This window comes from Anguilla anguilla, chromosome 18 (assembly GCF_013347855.1).
Source record: "Anguilla anguilla isolate fAngAng1 chromosome 18, fAngAng1.pri, whole genome shotgun sequence".
Taxonomy (NCBI): Eukaryota; Metazoa; Chordata; class Actinopteri; order Anguilliformes; family Anguillidae; genus Anguilla; species Anguilla anguilla.
In genome coordinates this window covers 23,422,854-23,442,379 of record NC_049218.1, presented here as the reverse complement: position 1 = coordinate 23,442,379, position 19,526 = coordinate 23,422,854, and the positions used below count along the sequence as shown (strand labels likewise).

Below are 19,526 nucleotides of genomic sequence, written 5' to 3'. Positions count from 1 at the left end.
TATAATTGCCTTACTGTGTATTAACTTTTAAAGCTATTAAGACTGTTAGGTGTAATGCGTGCCATGTTAGTTTTTACCCCTACCTGCCATGTTAGTATTTACCCCTACCTTGGGGTTAAACGTAACATTTCACTCTCTGTACTTTGGGCCATGTGCTAGTGAATGGTATGTCCCAGAAATTTCATGTGGTGTGCAATCATAGCCAAGGTATATTGGTTGTTCATCTTAAAAAATGATTCATCTATCTCATCTATATTTTCAGAATTGAACCAAATACAAAACCCACTCTCCTCTACTTATTATGAGAATAATTACGGTCTTACTCCATGTATCTAAATGTAATGTAAGTGCAGCACATAAAAATACCCTCAAAGACCTACAGGATAGTGTGTCTGTGTTGGTAGGGGGGTGTGAAAAAAACAACATTTGTCACATCATTATCTCATTGCATTGCATCGTAAATATTGAATATATCAGAAACCATCGGTAGCTGTTTTCCACTGCTATTCCAATTAATTGGTTTCATATGATTCCTCATTTTTCTGCCACGTCACGTCCTATAATGAGGTGTTATATCACATCCTACCCATTGACACGCTTCTTGGGAGCAGTTTAGCCGTACTCGTATAGGATAATGAATGCGGAGGGTGTGCTCACTAATTTATAGTCACTAACCTATACGAAAAGCTACTTACACTTAATATGGCATGCAGCAGCCCGTTCAAATCTAATTTTGTTCAGTCAGCCACAAATAGATCAGACTGGCGGAACTTAGTAGGCTAATTGCATAGGCTAATACGGAATTCTGAACTACAATAATTTAATTTTAATATCTACAATTGTATTTTGTTTTTATCTCTTTTTTCAATACCTGTCACACGAGTAACATTAACTCCAGAAAGTACGATCTACCTCTCCTACCGAACTCTCAACAGCAACAGTCGAACATTATGCTTGGAAAATTTACAAGGAGAGTTGAGAGATGAACAAGAAACTGTGTGAGCAAAGCGCAGCGAGTTTCATAAGCTGGTGACTGGTTAAAAATTAAAACTCTAGTTTCCTATTAATTTATGTATTGCTCATTTCAGCAAACATGCAAATGGTAAAACAATTGAATGAATATTTTTTGCCTTGATGCTTGTCTTTCTCGGTTTTTCCACGCGAGCGCGCTGTAGACGGGATAGATCCATTTCAAAGCAGGGGGCTTACAGCCACGGCCACAGAATACCAATATTGGTTGATATGTGCCGGTGCCACCCTGGTTATTTGCATTCCCAACTGTTGTCTTTTCCTTCACAACCTGATTTGATTGAGGACTTGACAAAGCTGAACAAAATGAAAAAATGTATATATTTTAAAATTTCCACAGGTATTTTAAGTGGTTTTACTGGAATTATAGTATGTTCTACGCGGTATCAGGAAATACATATATTTACAGTTATTAGCACTATCTAAGGTTTTGCCAACTTTTTTGAAATAATTAAGAAAGACGTGGAAGGGTTAACTCAGCTCAAGAGACCCAAAAGTATGAAGCTTCTGGGGAAGGGAGGGGGGACCGTGAAGTCACTTCCTTTGTGGGGCGTTTTGTGCGCCGTGGAAGCAATATCGGGATCCCAAGAACTGATCCAGAGTCAGCAAAAATAACGCTAATGCGCATCGAAAGCACTTGGTTTAAATTATTCATCTGATTCAGGATCAGTGTTTGGTAGCACTGCCTCTGTCTACAATGTTTACGACCGGAAATCAAGAGCGTTTATAGCAACCGACTGCTTAGGGAGCCAGACCAACTGAGACTGAGCAAAGAAATCGTGTGAAGATAATAGCTGGCTAATTATATTCAGTCCATGTCTGTATAGTCGTGAAAGGGTGGAAAACACTCCGTGCTGTTTGAACGTGTTTTGTTTCCATATCCACGGCAATGCTGTACTGGTTTGCGGTAGTTAAGTTTTAATGATTAATGATATTCTAACCCAGTTGCCAAGGGTAAGGGATGGGTAACGCGTTGCCTCGCTAGGCAACATCAGGCCGCTTTCCAAGCCCGTCCTTAAGGAAGATGTGCGTCAATGCTTCATTGATATATTTAGTTACTTAGCTAGTTAGCCACATTTTGGTGTTGTTCCGGCCCAGTTTTGTTGGAGCCAACCTGAAAACGGGCGTGAAATCGAAGAGATCGGTTGCTCAATTTCACATTTACTCCGGGGTGTTGCAGCTGCACGAAGCCAGACATGGTAACTGGACTCAGGTAAGGAAGAGCATTCCATTCGCTTGTTGACTGAAGCTCACTGGCGCCTGCATTTTTGCAATACAACCGCATAACCAGCTAGCAACAGAACCTTTACTTCTATTTTCTGGCCTAGCTTGCAGACTAGACGTTGTCTTTCTAATGAGCGTCGGTTGCATATTTACCAGTGTTTGCTCGCTGATGTTCAGAACAGGATCTACTAGTAAATTAAGCTATTTTAGCGTTATAAAACAGCTAACCTGCGTAAATTGTATGTGTTTTGCCATCCTATAGTTATATTGTTAATGAATCACGCTGTTTGTTGTCAATGGAAAATGTTTGTTTCATAATTGCTTAAAAATAATTTATTATTGCACTTGCACATTTTTAAGTGACGTACAACTCTCAATTGGCTCTAGCTAACTGACTTTATTAGCTAGCTATTTGACTTTGCATTATTTGCTAGTTTGCTTGTGCAACTGATCTAGTTATCCGCAAGAAATTACCCAGGTCATTGATGCTGAAAAAGTCCAGCCTGTGACATAATGCATTTGCCTTGTTCTTTTTCATTGTTTTATAGATACTAACTAAAGGTTTTACTAAGGGTAGCACATTTACCATGGTCAAAACACTTTTGTGTCTGAAATTAACTTGAATTTAATGTCAGTAATGTTGAGTGGTTGTAAATGGGAAATTTCATTTGGTAGGTTAGTTATTGTCTTATTTATATTTAGACGTCAAATAAGCAATAATGCATAACTCCATTCCAAAACAATATAATGAGAAATAATGACTTACTTAATTCTGAAAATGTAGCTGCATGCCCCGCCCCAACCAAGCCTCCAAGTACACTCACACCCGCGCCACTCAATTTTAGCTGGTGCATAATTCCTTGGTTACCTGTTGCCTGTCAGTGTCAGCAGTAGTGGCCCTTACAAGGAGGTTAAGAAAAGCTTAAGCGCCGCTGTCCCGGCGAAGTGTCCATTGTGCCGGGTTATTTTTGTGCTGCCGTTTGAAACGAGGATAGTTTGACTTCCTGCGCGGAGACCAGAGGGCGACTGTGCCGGAAAGGTGTTTTTGTACCAGAAAGGTGTGTTTGTGCCTGGCTTTTGTGAGGGCTGGCGTGGACGCACAACATCGCGCGCGCAGCGACTGCACTTTGTTTTGGATTCTGAATACTGGTTTTGTGTTGTGGGGTTTGCTCCCCTGCCAGGGTGTTACTTACGTTTCCTGTTCAACAGTTGACCAGGTAATGTTTCATCCTATTCCTGCAAGTTGTTATGTTTTTATTTATTTATTTGTGTAGTAACAGTTTTGCACAACTGAGCGTGTATATACCTGTATCAGAAAACTTGATTACATGGAATGCCCTCTTTTGCACAATTTGTATTTATTCATATCTGAGCATAATCTTCATTGAGTTGTAATGTTGCAACAAAAAATGTGAATTCACCATTTATTAGCGATGTGCACATGTACAATGTGTAGCAATGTGTTTTGTGTGACATCAGAACCCTGGGCAACTTACTTTCCGTATGTCTAACATTTTTCTGTTTGCAAAGCTATGCATTTCACTCAAGCAATTCAGGGTATCTCACGCAAGGGTACAAGAGCAAAGTCTGCTGGGGATTTGAACCAACCACCTCTGTTATTCCTTCTGGTACAGAGGTCACAGACCGTTTCTGAGGTATCTGACGGCTGTGAATAAAATCACAATTGTTTTTGTACGTTTAGGCTGTTTTTGTAAATTTGTGTCTTTGTCAGATGGGCATCTTAAACAGATGATTAGGTTTAAGGTCTTTCCGATTGCCGTTTAGTTAATAATGATGGCTGTAAGCCTGGATTTAGCCCTCTGTTTGGCAAACATGGCTAGTTCTGGAGATTAACAGTGCGCTCAGATCGGCAGTCTGGATGTTTGCCAGCAGTGTGAATTCCTTTCAGAACTCCCTGCTGTTCGGGGAGCTAAGTCAGTAATGTTCGTGATGTAATCTCCGAATGACTCCGTTGCCGGCATTCTTTTTTTTTCTTGAGAGAGAGAGAAATAGCCTTTGCTAAAAACGAATTCTCTCAACCGCCGAAGAATGGGCGCGCGAGAGCGGTAATGGGTGGAGCTGACCGAGTGTCCAAAATTGGCCCTGGAAGCAGGTTGTGGCGCAGAATGCTTCTCCTCGTTTCCTTAGAAGAGCAGGAGCCGTCGGGACGGAGTCATTTCCGAGCGGCCGCCGTTTCTCTCCGAGCTTCAGCGGGAGCACGTGGCAGTTTGGGCAGGGCTGCGTCGGGTACCGTATTTGGTTACTGCTCTTAAACGCCGGGGGTGGGGAGTGTCGTTGCTTTTAACCCAGTCTGTGCTCAGTGCAGTTTCATCCTGGTCTCTCCCTCTATTCTCATTGTAGGTGTAATGCACAAAAGCCTTGCTCTGTCTCCCAGACTGCTAGCTTGTTTGCATTGGCTTAGGTGGGGAATCTAATGCCACTGTTGTGTAGTTGTGAACCGTGGAATTTTTCATACAGTCTCTTGGATCCCCAGCATTGTCAGACCTGTGGAGCTGGCCTGTGGAAATCCATGGCAGTCACCCCTTCTGAGCCTGTTTGGGGGGGAGGTTGGGGTGGGCTGGGGAGTGGCTGCATTTGTTTTTGCAGCAGTTGTTGTGCCAATACATAATAGTCATTGCTTTCAAAGGCATTTTGTATATTAAGGCATTTTGTATATTAAGCATTGTTTTATTAGATTACAGTAGTTGTGGTAGGGTTACATAAAGTGGAACTTTGGTTCTTTTAGCTACCTACTGAACCAGTAAGATTAAAGGTTCAGCCAACAGGATTCAAATTACTCTTATATTCCCCAAAAGTGACAATTGATTGTCTTCTTTGTATTTTTTTCAAGTTTTAACCCCAGTTATTACCATTAAATTGTAAGGGCATTATTATTTTACTGCGGCCTATTCAGCAGATAAGGACAGGGTGGGCATGTATCCTGAGCTCATTAATATTCATATGTATAAGTCATGTCATATGTAAACCATTCCCCATTACTAGGTTAGAGCAGCCTGTCCTGTGCAGTAACATTAGACTGCCAGACCACACAAAAGAAAACAACATAAGCTAGGCTTTTCCATCGTATAGTTAAACCTGCAGATCATTCAATGTGTAATAACATTGTAACGCTGAGCTACTGTATACTAACATTACTCTACAGCAGTGTCAAACTCCAGAAATGACACCCACATTTCTAAGATATTCTGCATATCTAAGCTTGAAAGCTATTCGCCAGCTAACGGTGAACCTTACCGATCCATCACACGTCTCTTCTGCAACAACTGGGAGTGTCACTAGCAGCAGCAGCTGGGAGGGAGGTGAAGGAGGGACGGCACTGCGCCAGTGCACCAGCGCTAGCTTCTTAGCAAAGCCACATTGCTTTTGTAGGTAGCTTGTGAAGCCCTGTTGGGATTATTGCAGCATTACAGAGCCCCGGGCCTCCAGAAATGAAACCCATTTTGTATGAGTCTCTTCATTTTTTGGAAAAGAAAAAAAGCATATTGGTTCTTTTGTATCCAGGGAACGTGCAGTGCTTAGGCATTTCCAATTTAACCAGCCAACTCTAAAGGGACAGGAGCATCATTTACATGGTAGAAGTAGAAAGCATTTCACCGATTTTAGAGTTTTTAGCGACGTACATTCTATCCAATTAACCCCGCTCACTGAAAACCTGCCGTTTAGCTGAGGGGGAAAGCAAGCCAATCTCGGCACGGGCTTTTCTACATTTTTATTTATTTGACCAGAATCATTTAAAAATATTTCTTGGCCATTTGTGAACACAAAAAGTATTAAAAGAACACATCAGCAAATAGGCTAATTCAGAGCTTTCAGTTTCCTGGACCAAAACGGTCTCTGGTTGGAACTAGACTAAGGAGTTGTGGGCTTAAATTTTCATTCTGAAGTAGCCAGTAGACGTGTTGCTCAAGCCAGATGGAGAAATGGAGACAAGTCACTGTGTTTCATTTAATTATTTTTCGCTCACTAAAATGCAGGTAGATGGGGAAAATTTAACTGTTTACAAAAGCATACCTCAGTGCACCCACTACGGCAACAGGAGGGATTTGCATTTCATCACGTAAGTTTGGGGTCCTTCTCAGACACGTAGGCAGTCTAATGGTGGAAAACCCCCACAGAACGAGGCCTAACTGCACCGCTCCTAACTGCAGCCTGCAGTTCCGTGGGGATGTGTGTAGCTTGTTGGAGCATCGCTGTGGGAGAGACCGTTTTAATCGTCTGGGTTTTCCCTCTCTCATTGTGCACTAGCAACTCTCAGTCAATAGGGCACCTGCAGTGCTGGCTGTAGTAAAGTGCTTTATTTATTAAAAAAAAATTTTTTTTGTAACCGTTAAGTAGTTGGATACCAGAGTGGAAACTGGTGGCTGGATGGACTTGTCTTCTGGCTTTCTGATATACCAAACTGATTGAGTATTTTTTAGCAAAGTGATGGGCCTTCAGTTGTGATTGGGCTTTACTCATTGTGTAGTGAGAAATATTGGCCTCATGCTTCTTCTCATGATTTAGTAAACATATGACCACTTTATGTCATTGATACATTGCACTTGATCTGCATGTCCTCCATGCAGGTCTACATCATGACTGATGGGCTGTAGAGTGGAGCTCTCATGATTAGTTCCCTTTTGATTCTAAAAAAAACAATGGAAAGACAATGTGAAAACCACCTGAAATCTGTACTTCGTGAGTCTCTGGCTCCAGCTCTACAGTGGGAAAGAGGGTATAATGAGCCAGTCTGGTTCCAGCTCTACAGTGGGAAAGGGGTATAATGAGCCAGCCTGGTTCCAGCTCTACAGTGGGAAAGGGGTATAATGAGCCAGCCTGGTTCCAGCTCTACAGTGGGAAAGGGTTATAATGAGCCAGCCTGGTTCCAGCTCTACTGTGAGAAAGGGGTATAATGAGCCAGCCTGGTTCCAGCTCTACAGTGGGAAAGGGGTATAATGAGCCAGCCTGGTTCCAGCTCTACAGTGGGAAAGGGCTTTAATGAGCCAGCCTGGTTCAGCTCTGCAGTGGGAAAGGGGTATAATGAGCCAGCCTGATTCCAGCTCTTGGTAAAGGGGTATTGGGACAGTCGCTGCCTGGCGGTTGGCGGTTGTATGTGGTGTCAGGTTTACCGGACAGGTCTCCCCCCCTCCAGTCTCTCTTCCTGCACTGGATCTCGTCTGAGAGATGCAAGGATGCAAAGAGCTTCCGGCTCACTGAGCAGAACGCAGGAGTCAACACGGCCATCTGGAGCAGAATGACCTCAGAACGGGAAACCGCTTTGGGACAGCCTCGCCCCGGCGCCCCGACAGGACGCACCCGCGGGTCGCTTTAGTCACCAGGGAGGGGGGCACCGACCGCGCACCCTCCCCCCTGCACTGTGTTTGCTTTAGCGGGCCTGCGGAGCGGAATTTTCCCTTCCTGCCATAAAAATAAAAACTCCCCGGGTTCGCCCCCCGCTGGAGGAGTTTTATGGCCCTCGGTCCCCGTCCCGATAAACCATTTTACAAATCAAACAATGTCCTCCTTATTTTTGACTGCGCACAAGTTCATCGGTTGCCGTGAAACCCAAAACATGTCGCCCCCCAGGGGGGGAAAAGCAGCAGATGTTGGATTCTCCCTAGGAGTTGGGGAATGTGATTTGGCCTTGTCTTGGATGTCTGTCAGTCTTGAGGTTTACTTTATGTCAGATCGGGTTTTTTAAAGCCCCCTAGACTTATTGAATTGGTTTTATGTTGTTATTTAAATATTTGATTGTGAGGGTGGAATATAGTCAAGTGTCAGAATAATTGAAATGCAAACCTGTTAAACTTTAAAGATGCTGCAGCCCTCAGTGCAATTTCAGCTGCTTGCAGATGTGTATAGTATGCGTGCAAGCAGGATTATTGTAGTGGTAGGATAACGATTTAAGGTAATTCCCACAAGTGCTGTCTCCCGCTCTCGGTCTCTTAGGTCTGCCTAAGAGACCGTCTTTGCGTGTTATGTTTAATATTGACTCTAGACTATGTAGTGCTGTTGGCCAATTTGTTTTCTCTTGGTTCCATAATGGCAGGACTCTCATATCGTTTGTGTAAATGCATGTTTTTTCAAGGCGTTGCGTGTTCTTCTCCCGCAGTCTCAGGTAGGGTTGCAGTGATCCCAGAGCCAGTCGGAACCAGAACCCGCGAGGAGCGTCCCGTGAGAGACGGCAGCCATGTTGGAGGAGGACATGGAGGTGGCCATCAAGGTGGTGGTGGTGGGCAACGGGGCCGTGGGCAAGTCCAGCATGATCCAGCGCTACTGCAAGGGCATCTTCACCCGGGACTACAAGAAGACCATCGGGGTGGACTTCCTAGAGCGCCAGATCGTGTAAGCAAGCTCACGGAGCGGCAGAATGTTGTTCTACAGTGCCGCGTTATGTCTGAGGCTTCTGCCTCAAACTGACCCCCCTGATTCAGCTCCTGTTCCTGGTAGAACCTGGTTTGAAGCCATTTCTGAGACTGTCAGGTGTTCAGTGAGAATTCAGGTGTCACGTCAGTTCTTCCTTGCAGAATATTGTTACAACCCGGCTTATGACTTGTGAAAAGCAAAATATGTGAAAAGGGAAAATCTGTTCCATCTTCCCAAGGTGCAGTCCTTGTCTGCAGTCCAGTACCCTAGTCTGTGAAGTCCTGCCATAGATAGACATGTCATGCATTTAAAACATGGTCCATGTAATATTATACATCTCGCTCCAGTGTAGGCCGTAGTCTGGTATAGACTGACAAACTGTGCTTTGTCTTAGATGGGCACACAGTATGACAGCATGACTGTTGATGTCTTCTCGCAATATTTTGTGGCAGAAATGGCGCAGAGGAGGTTCGCAGGGCAGGACGCCCGAGTAAGATACATCTGCCCGGAAAATCTGTTCTCCTCGCGGTGCGGCTGGGGCGTGACGAAGCAGAGTTACTGTCAGGAAATGCCAGAGCTAAAACCTGAGCTGCCTTAGCCCGGGCTCTCAAAGGGACTGGAGCCTGCAGCTCCCCGAGCACAGCGGAGGCAAAGCCGCGTTCCGCCCCCATGCAGAACCTTGGCGTAGGGCGCTTAAAATACCGTCTCCGTTTAAACAATGATGAGTTTCAATGGCATTTGTTTCTTCTGTATTTTTTAAAATTTACTGCAGAGATCAGTTAAAGAAAGTTGCCTTTAAATAAAATGACCTCTCAGATTTAATTTAATTGTTTTTGTTACCGGTTAGAAAGTAATTTTGTAAGTTACAGATTGCCTGTGTTTTGTACGTGATTTATCATTTAATTAATCGACAGTTTTGCTGGTGAAGCTATCGATATATGTTTAATTGGATCCCCACCATATCAGATTGTCCTCCCAGATCTTCAACAATTGTCCCAGATGTCAGTGGAGGTAGGGACAATTAAAGTTTTTGTCTTCAAAAAATTGTGTCTCAAAAAGGGGAGCGTGACCCAGGATTCTCTCTCCTGTGAACAATTATTTATCTCATTTCTCCTTCAGGATGTAGGGATGTGCATGATTATGACGTCCACAGTGGGCCTGTGGGAGGGCATGCGTGTGCTTCCTGCAGCCCTTGTGAACAGCCTCGAGTGGCACACGGCAGATGAACTGCATGAATGCCATTGGTCGGTTTAACAAAGGTTTCTGGGTATTTTTTCTGTGTTTTTTACACAAGAGCCAAAATGCAGGAAAAAATACACTGCCTTCTATAAAAGCAGATACTCCAAGGTCATTTTTAAAGATTACAACGGACGATGACCCAGACTTGAACCACAACAAAATAATTCCTCCTGTTTCTGTGAGCCAATCATCTTTCGACATTTGTGTTGTGTATTGATCATAATATTTACACAGCTGTTGGTAGCATTGCGAGATTCAAAGAGAAAGCGCTTAATTTGTATGAAAAGTCATAAATGATCGCTTGCTCAACACAAGTAAATTAAAACAGAAATCACTTCTAGGTTTTTTTAATATTAGCCTCTGTGGCAAAAATTTGTTTTGATAATTATTTGTAGCTTGTTTCCTCCCACTATTTGATCCCGCATCTGTTACAATTGTCACAATAAAATTATGAACGACATAGCCTGCATTTATTGTGTTTAAAATGAAGTGTTATTGTGTTATTCAATTGGCATATTATGGCAGAAATAGTTGTTTTTATCAGAACGCAATGTGCGGATTTTGAAATGGCCTGCATTCCACAGACGCTGCATTCCTTGGGTTAGCATGACCGCTGAATGTATGTGTAAGTGCCATAGTAAATGTCTAGTGCACATTTCATAGAAGTACGGGTTTGAAGTAGCACTGGCCAGTTTTGTTATGTATCCCTGGGCCAAGGTGTTCAGCTGCATATTACCTTGAGTTTGCGTGCACCAGTACACCTACTGAAAAAGGTATGCCTTTGAAATAAATGCGTGGCCAGCCTTTTCACTGAAACCGTCTTCTTTGACAAAGGAGATAAATGTCTTCCTCATACAGTATTGGTGCTGGAGAGTGGTCACCTGGGCTGACTGGCCATATTAACTGTAGGAATAATGTAATTAATCACGGAAACAAAAATCAATAGGTCCTCCAGAATTATGGCTGTCTTTCCCCATCTGAAGTGCGTAATTTGGTTCAGAACACCTGGACTCTGTTATTCTGACAGTTGAAGTGAATGCTCACAGTAAGGTGTACATAGTTTTGGGTGGGTTTTGACTGTGGTAGCAGTGCTAGTTTTCATTCAGGGATCAGAATTCAGGGGTTGTAGCGATTTGCTTGGTTACCAGGCATGCCCTGTTCCCTGTTTTGTCGTAAGTATAAGGTCTACATGCCCGTGCAAGGTCTGTGCCATGGGACCTGTTAAAATACCATGGTGTTAATCGCCCCCTTTCTTTTTGCGGCAGGGTAAACGATGAGGACGTGAGGCTGATGCTGTGGGACACAGCAGGCCAGGAGGAGTTTGACGCCATCACCAAGGCCTACTATCGAGGTGAGGTCTGGGTACAGGGTCTGCTACTATCGAGGTGAGGTCTGAGAGCAGGGTCTGTGGGCTGGGTAACTGTCAGTGTGCTACATCACAACTTCTCGCAAAGTCGCAGCACAGCTGTTACTGAAGATAGTTTAGGACAGATGGTAGTGATTACACCGGGTCATATGTTTTTCTCACATGCACAGACACACACACACACACAGATGCCACAGACACACCACACACACACATGCACACATAGACACGCACAGACATGCATGCACACACACAGACAGACACACAAGTGCACAGACACGCGCGCACGCACACACAGTCTCACACACACACAGAGTTATATTTTGAATAAATGGTAATGGAATTGGAGTTCCCTGGGAACCTCAAAAGCGACAAACATCCTGCACAAGAGTCCCTGGAGTGCGTTTGCCCTGGTTTGCCTCCGGCTGAAATTGGCATCTTGGGGGACGCGGTAAAGAGCAGAGCTCGGAACAGAAGTCAGCAGACGACACCGCCACTACGAGCCGCCGCCGTCGCTAACTGCACACTGCAAGATACGAGTCGCCATGGCCACCCGAACCCGTCATCTTCGCTGTCAGGGGAAAACGTGTACATGAATAGATCAGACATGAAGGAGTCGATGTCGCGTCTCGTCAGCGGAAAAGCGTCTGCGGTTTGTTTGCTGTGTGCGGTCACTGTTGAAGCTGACCGGGTGCTGTGTGCGGTCGCGGTTGAAGCTGACCACTCAGATGCTGTGTGCGGTCGCGGTTGAAGCTGACCGGGTGCTGTGTGCGGTCGCGGTTGAAGCTGACCACTCGGATGCTGTGTGCGGTCGTGGTTGAAGCTGACCACTCGGATGCTGTGTGCGGTCGCGGTTGAAGCTGACCATCAGATGCTGTGTGCGGTCTGGGTTGAAGCTGACCATCAGATGCTGTGTGCGGTCGCGGTTGAAGCTGACCATCAGATGCTGTGTGCGGTCTGGGTTGAGGGTGACTCGGTGCTGTGTGCGGTCGTGGTTGAAGCTGACCATCGGGTGCTGTGTGCGGTCTCTCCCTGCAGGGGCCCAGGCCTGTGTGCTGGTCTTCTCCACCACAGACCGCGACTCGTTTGAGGCCATCGGCAGTTGGAGGGAGAAGGTGGAGGCGGAGGTGGGGGACATCCCCACCGTGCTGGTGCAGAACAAGATCGACCTCCTGGACGACACGGTGATCAAAAAGTAAGGCCACACCTCCACCTCCTTTCTCAAAGGTCTTTTAGAAACTCAAACTAAACCTGAAAATGGAGAAACGATAATGATCGAGTCTGGGAGAAAAGCTATATACATTTTTCATTGAGATGTAAGGTGGTACTCTTTCTCAGTCCCTGTTTTGGTGGCTGCAACCGCAGGGATCTGAGTTTGATTCCCAGATTGGGGTCAGAAGTTATTTTTGAGCTTCTTTACCTGAAATAAAATAAATAGTTTCAGTAAATAGTCAGCTGTAAAATTATGAAACAAAAAGCATTGCATTACATTTATTTGGCAGATGCTTTTATCCAAAGCAACGTACAAAACGTACCACTCCGGTGCTGAAAAAAAAAAAAAAAGTGTGAGCCTGATTCGGGGTTCTGCACAGGAAGTGAAATATTTACTTTATTCAGGATCCCAGGGTGTCTGTCAAGGAGCTCCAGTGAGTTCACAGCAGAAAAGAATGTTTTCCCATTTATTATTTATTATTGTTCATATTTTCGTACCTCTTATATTATGTAATTTTAGCTCTAAGAAAAAAAATAAACTTCATATATTACTATTGTAATACTGGGTAATATTGTCATTATTTTTACATGATTGTATTGTTTTAATAGCCATGGCTTGTACGTACCATGATATAATGATATCACAAAGCACAATGTGCTTCCATGTACTAGTGTTTAATAGGTACTGCATTGCAGGTAGCAGTGAATGTTGGGCAAAGGTATTTTATTTGTAGATGAGTCTGAAGACGCTTATGGGGTGTTTGCATGAAATGACTTGGGAGCCTCTGACATAGAGTTTGTGATTCTGCATGAGGTCTTGTTGGGGCTGTTTTTTCAGGGGTCCTGTTGGGAGTGTTTTGACAGGGGTCTTGTTGGGGCTGTTCTGACTGGGGTCCTGTTGGGGCTGTTTTTGGGGTGTCCACAGCGAGGAGGCAGAGGGATTGGCCAAGAAGCTGAAGCTGAGGTTCTACCGCACTTCAGTGAAAGAGGACCTCAATGTCAATGAAGGTGGGTCACATGGCAACATGATCACATGACCAGATGTCTGAAGCTGCTGTATCGTTTGTCTCTCAACTGTTATAGAGAATCCTCTATAAGACAAGAGTTCAAACTTTAGTGTGCTCTGATGAGATTCACTCAAAGTTAGTCAACAACAATGCCCAAAATGTTCTTTGTTTGTTTTTGTAACTGGCACAGGGCAGGAACACAGGAAGTGGTTAAATTGTGAATGAGACGAGTGGCTTAAGAGATCAGCGCCCTGCACGCATTTGTTAGCATATATTAGCATGTGTTTACATTCAGGCCTGTAGGTGGTCCTGAGCCAGAGCAACCCGTGGTGAATGAAGCCTCTTTTCTGTTCCGGATGTTTCCGCAGTTTTCAAGTACCTGGCGGACAAATACCTGCAGAGACTGAAGCAGCAGAGCGCGGAGGAGACGGAGGTGGTGCACACAACCAGCAATAAAATCGGTACGCCCACCGCTAACCGCACACCGCAGTGGTGCTCAGGTACCCAGCCGAGTGTTAGCGGGACAGACGCCCCGCGGTCCGGGATCGATTCGGGCCGTGCCTGTGCCGGCTGCGGTCGGTAGGCCTGCGGGACGAAGCCGCGGGGGGTTATGAGTCACCTGACGATGCTGCCGGCCGTGGTCTGCTCCAGTGCGCTCGCGTTCGATCCCCTACGATCAGGGTTAGGGTTAGGGTACGATCAGGGAGGCTTCAGTCAGTCGAGATGCGCTGATCGGTCGCTCTCTAGTGACCCCCGCAGGCTGCTTGCTGAAACTGCAGGTTATGCGTCTTCCTCCCGCTGGGGTCTGTGAAAGCGTGGCGGCGCATGTAGATAGACACAGCTGGTGACATCACAAGCACGGCTGTATATGATTGGTCGTTCTGTACTGTGAGAAATTGGGGGATAAATATATCTTTTTTTGTCAATACATAAAAGCAGAAGACTTGCACACTGTCTTGGCTACATTTTTTGAGGGTTTGTCGTGAAACGGGCCTCATTCAGTCAGTCTGGAAGTTGTTTACTATTACCTAGCAACAGTAGGTATTTATCCAGCTAGGAGAAAGTAGCCAAATCAAAGTCACTCATTTTTCCTCACGTGATCAATGAATTATCCATCGCGTTTTTCATGAGTAAGTGATCAGTAAATCGATGTGCAGTCGTCCTGCGTGCTGAAAGAGAATGTAGCTCTGTGCATCGGATGTGTGTATTGCTTCTCTCCTCCTTTCGTTAGATCCAGCCCTCCGCTCAGTCGCGCTCTCCTTTCCTTTCACAGGGGTGTTCAACACGGCAGGAGGCAGCCACTCCGGGCAAAACTCCAGCAGCCTGAACGGCTGTGAGGTCATCAACCTGCGACCGAACCGACAAAGGACCAAGAAGAGCAAAACGCCCTTCGGCAGCTGCCGCCTGCTGTAAAACAGAGACCCCGCCCCCGTCGGATCGAGGGTTGAACGAACCCCGACTGGTGGCGGGAAAACTGACCCGCAGGCTTTATCACAGGGTTCAAAGGCTTCACAGCATCATGCAGAACTCAGTACGTTAGGAAGTAGGTCTCCGGGTGATGTCTGTGTTGTCATATCCTGTCGAACACAGTCAGCCTGAGAGGTGGTCCAAAGATGGTGGCTTTTTGTCTCACCGGATGTGCACAACCTGTGTTCTTGAGTTATGCATCTTGCTGCGAGGCCTCTGTGCTGCCTTTGATCCCTGTGAACAGTCCGTCGTTGGGAAGCTCTTGCTGCAAGACTATCCAGCTCCTTCTAAATCACACTCTTTGTTTCCCCCTGGTGGCTGCGTACGGTAGGACAGCCAAAGGTATAAAATCTGGGCTTCGCTGCGTCCAAATTGAATGCGGATTTCACATATTTGCATTCCGACATTCCATAAGTGATATAAAATTATTGTTCTTTCTAATGGCCCAGAGCAGCATAGCTTCCTGCTGGTTCATCAGCAAAACATATTTGTATGTGTACATATGTGATTTTCAGAGTACCATTTGTGCATTTTACTGTTCATCTGTGCAATATGTTAGTAATGGTAGAGATATAGTCTACAGATTATTTGGTACTATTTTTTTTCCTTAAAATGAATTGAATCTGCTTCGATATGTGTCATGAATATATATGTAGTTAATCTTTTTCCAGGATATTTTTATATAACATGACGGTGTTTAGTGAATGTGGGCGTTCAACTGCCTGACAAAAAAACAGAAAAAACTAATGAGTTAATATAGTGCCAAATTGTTTTGAAAACTTAACTACCTTCCTCATTAAAACTGTATAAAGACACAATCTTACAAGGTACTTCAGCAGGTGATATAGATAGAATATTTGTCTCTAATCATATGGAACACGTTTTTTAAAACAGAAAAATATGTGGCAGAGTATATATATACACTTGGTTTTATATATATATATATATATATATATGTATATATATGTATATATATAAGCAAGTGCAGTATGTTGTTTGAATGGTACTGAATTGTAAGAATCACAATGACTGAATTACGCTAAATCAGACTATATGGTGACTCCTGTTGGTTTGAGAACTTGCGGAGACTGTGAATCGGTTTAATTGAACAGTATCCAAAGCAGCGCTCTGTGGCATTAGGAGCACACGGACTCTGGCCGTTTGAAAAGCACGGGCGTCTCGTCCGCAGAGAGCCGTTAGCCTTCACGTTCCCTCTTCCCGGCCGCCATTTTGCCTGTTACCGGTTCCCCCATTTCCTTGCTTTCGCTCTCAGGTGAGTGAGTCTTGAACTGCCGGGGTTCCCCAAAATGTTTTAATCCCAAAGCTACCTAAAGTGGGAACCCTGTGAATATGGGACCCCTCCTTTAAAAAAATGAAATAAATAATTTTAAAAAAAGGTTAGCCCTGACACCATTTTGAAAACATGCACTACAGGCTCTTTAACATGCTATTACATGACTACATGGAAGCTTGGCTAAATTGCGGTGCCACTGTACCATGGCTCGGAATAGGACTTGTACTCATTAGTACAATCTAAATATGTAATAATTACAATAATCACAGTATTACCAAGGATGTGTAAACTCAGACATAGTTTCTTTTTATCTGAGTGTATAAAATATGTAATTTTTGAAATATGGAAATATAAACAGAAAACTAAATATTTTTAAAAGGGAGATTTTTTTTTCTTCCCTTTTCGTTTTGCTTCGGACCCCGTAGGAATCCTTGGACTAAGTGGGTCCTGGTTTGGGAGCCCTCGCCTTACAGGACAGGGACAAATCGCTGTAACGAAACGCGCTTGGTAACTGGCAGGGTCTCCCGCACGGCCTTGGTGACTTGCAGACTCAGTGAAAGGAACGGCTCTCGCTGATAAGATATGGATTGAAGCTCCCGGCAAAGCCAGGGTGGATTTTCTCACAGTCTGACTACAGGCAGGCGGGCGCTTGTATAAAACATTCCCAGTGTGTTGACGCCGCTCGGCTGGATCCCAGATCTTTAAATGGGCCCTTTTTCACGTTGGGTTTAGCATCGGAATTATGTTTACATGTTTGTAGCGTTTGCTTTTTCCAATATATTGCTTTTGTTTAATTTTAAGTGGAACCTCCTCTGAAAAAACTATTTCAAGAGTTCAGAAAAGGCTAAACTAAGACAACTTGTGGTTTAATTCCTGTTCTGAAATTGCGTACCCCTTTGAGAAGTCGATGTCCCTTCAAAAACGGGGTCTTTGCAGCCAGAGATGGTGTAGGGTTCAGCCTTTGCTTGCCTTTTAAAATTTGAATAACCGTGGGAGTCAGACATTTTGGAACGGTAGCCAAAAAAGAAGTATTCTTCATTTGGCATCCTTAACATTTTTAGATTATGGCTTTTTCAAATGGAGGCTCCCTCTCATTTTCACAATTTTCCACAGTGATTTGGTAACCGATACACCATGCAGAATGCTAAGCTTGCAGAATACTTGATGTAATATTGCCTTCATAATGAGATCTTATGATTTTGTTTTTCCTCTGAATTGTTTTTGCCCAGGCAATTAATTCATGCGAGTGTCCGCTGACCTCCCATTCCTGCTGTGACCAATGGCACAAAAACAATTCTGCTTACACACGAGAATACACACAGAATTGCCTTAATGTAGATTTCCTGTCGCCGCTGTGCTAAGTGTTGATAACCGGAAATGACATCAAACAGCAAATATGACGATCGCTTTGGATCTCAAATGACCGTTTTCGATTGGCTACTTCTAACATGAATGATGCATTGTCCACACAGTGGTTAAAGTACAGAAAAGTAAATGACTACCATTTTCTGCCAGGCTCCATTCACAATGAATCCACGCCAGCCTTTTCTAAGTTAAGGTAAAGGCCAAACACTGGAAAATAAAATTGGTGTAATTTCAGAATCAGCTCTTGGTGGGGGAGGGGGATGCTGATATTTTACTGAATCCTGTAGAAGCAGAACTACAGCCTTGTCTGCTTTTCAGAACTCAATGCGCTGGGAAAAAAAACCCCTGAAAATCAGTGGTCTGTACTTCTACGAGTCAGCCACGCTTACTTTCTTGTCCCTGGCTCCTAATGACATGAAAGGGGAACATAACTTACATCTTGATCCCGGTCTGGTGCTCCCTATGTGTACTTGCTACACCCTGTAGCACAGACATTGCAGGCCCCATCCTTGACTGAGTCATTAGCTATCTATGACCAGTAGTCCATAGGGGCAGGACACCATTAATCCTGCCATTGGACAGGTGTATTTCACTTTAGCCCTGATGCTAGCTGCACGTATCTGTGAGTTACACCTGTTCTATGGTTGGCAAAGCTCTCCCACAGAACTCTGTGGCCTGAAGGGTGTAAACAAGTCGCTGGTTTATAAGATTGTACGAGGGAACGTGCTTAATCTTGTGTGTTCTTGGGGCACAGGTGACCGGAGACCTAGGTGGAGATGTTTGTTTCTGAAAGGCTATTGTTATAGCATGAGATAGGGTTGTGGTCATGTTGAGCTTCAACACCAAAACGCGCCCCACACACACACAACTCACTGGTGGGGTATGAGTCACGGGTGCCACTGAGAACGAAGCCCTGTGATTGGGTGCATTGTTTCGTAGCTAAAACTGAGGGGAATTTGAACCTGAAAACTTGGCGGGTGATGCTTACTCTGCAGGGCTTAACGGGTGCGGAGAAGACCAGGAAAATGTGAGGGGTGTTTGCGTTGAGCGCTTTCCAGGGGCTGGCTTGTTAAAAAAGAACAGTCTGTTCTTCCAGAAACCCGTCCGCTCGTGGGGACCGAGCTGAAATGCTGTAGCTCGGCGGGCTCGGATCCAGACGCTTTTCTGTCCCTCGTATCCCGGTCTTCAGCAATGTGCTGTGGAGAGAGCTGGGCCTGCGGACTGCTTCCAAAACTGAGCAGATGGAGGTCCGGTCACTGAGCTGGAATACACTTGTGTTTTTCTTTTGTTGTTAATCTTAAATATGTCCGCTGCTTCTTCTGTTAATTTTGCCCCTTACCTATTTTTAATTATGTTACCATGGCTCCTTACCCATTGGCTGCTGTGCATCTTTGCGCATTTGTTTAATTATTCTGTAACAGTGGTTTTACACTACAATCACCCCCCAACCCCCACAGAGAGGCACATGACTTTCATCAAACCGAGCTAACAAATCACGCATCTTTATAATCCATGCTTCAGGAAAAAAGAAAGTTGAAAGCTCTCTTCATCGGTTGTAAAACATCCAAGTTAATCCTGGCTTTTATCTCTGTTGTTGCTGGTATGTGCTGGTCTCCAAGGAGACTTTGGGAGGAACTCTGTTTGGACATGTGTTAAAAGGCATTAGTGAATTACAACACTATTTCATCTGTGACATAAAAGTGGTGGAACGCACAGTGACCCCACCCCTCCTCCTCCCCTACCCCCACCATACTGTATTCTCTGTTGCTGCTTTGTTCTTATAATTTCATGAATCTACTTATGTACCCAGCATCCAACAGTCCAGTGCGATGACCTTCAGTCTACCAATTTGTGTATCATCAGGCTGTTTGATGGTTGTGCAAACATCAATAAAGAATGTATAGATTTCTGAGCACTTTTATTGACAAGCCCAATAAGTGTTGTTTTTGGCACATAT

General features: G+C 44.5%; 1 protein-coding gene across 2 annotated transcripts; it reads left to right on the top strand.

Annotated features, from left to right (window-relative positions):
• Nucleotides 1-1,642: 1,642 nt before the first annotated feature.
• On the top strand, nt 1,643-19,490 carry rab23 (RAB23, member RAS oncogene family). 2 transcript variants are annotated; one of them, XM_035399727.1, is made up of 7 exons: nt 1,643-2,242; nt 8,366-8,598; nt 11,124-11,209; nt 12,263-12,419; nt 13,362-13,444; nt 13,812-13,904; nt 14,717-19,490. In XM_035399727.1, the coding sequence occupies exons 2-7, from the start codon at nt 8,444-8,446 to the stop codon at nt 14,854-14,856; spliced, it is 714 nt and encodes a 237-aa protein (XP_035255618.1). In that variant the 5' UTR covers nt 1,643-2,242; nt 8,366-8,443; the 3' UTR covers nt 14,857-19,490. The 2 variants fall into 2 exon arrangements, with proteins under 2 accessions (XP_035255618.1, XP_035255619.1); XM_035399728.1 differs by lacking the exon at nt 1,643-2,242 and adding an exon at nt 4,476-4,500.
• The last annotated feature ends 36 nt before the right edge of the window (nt 19,491-19,526 follow it).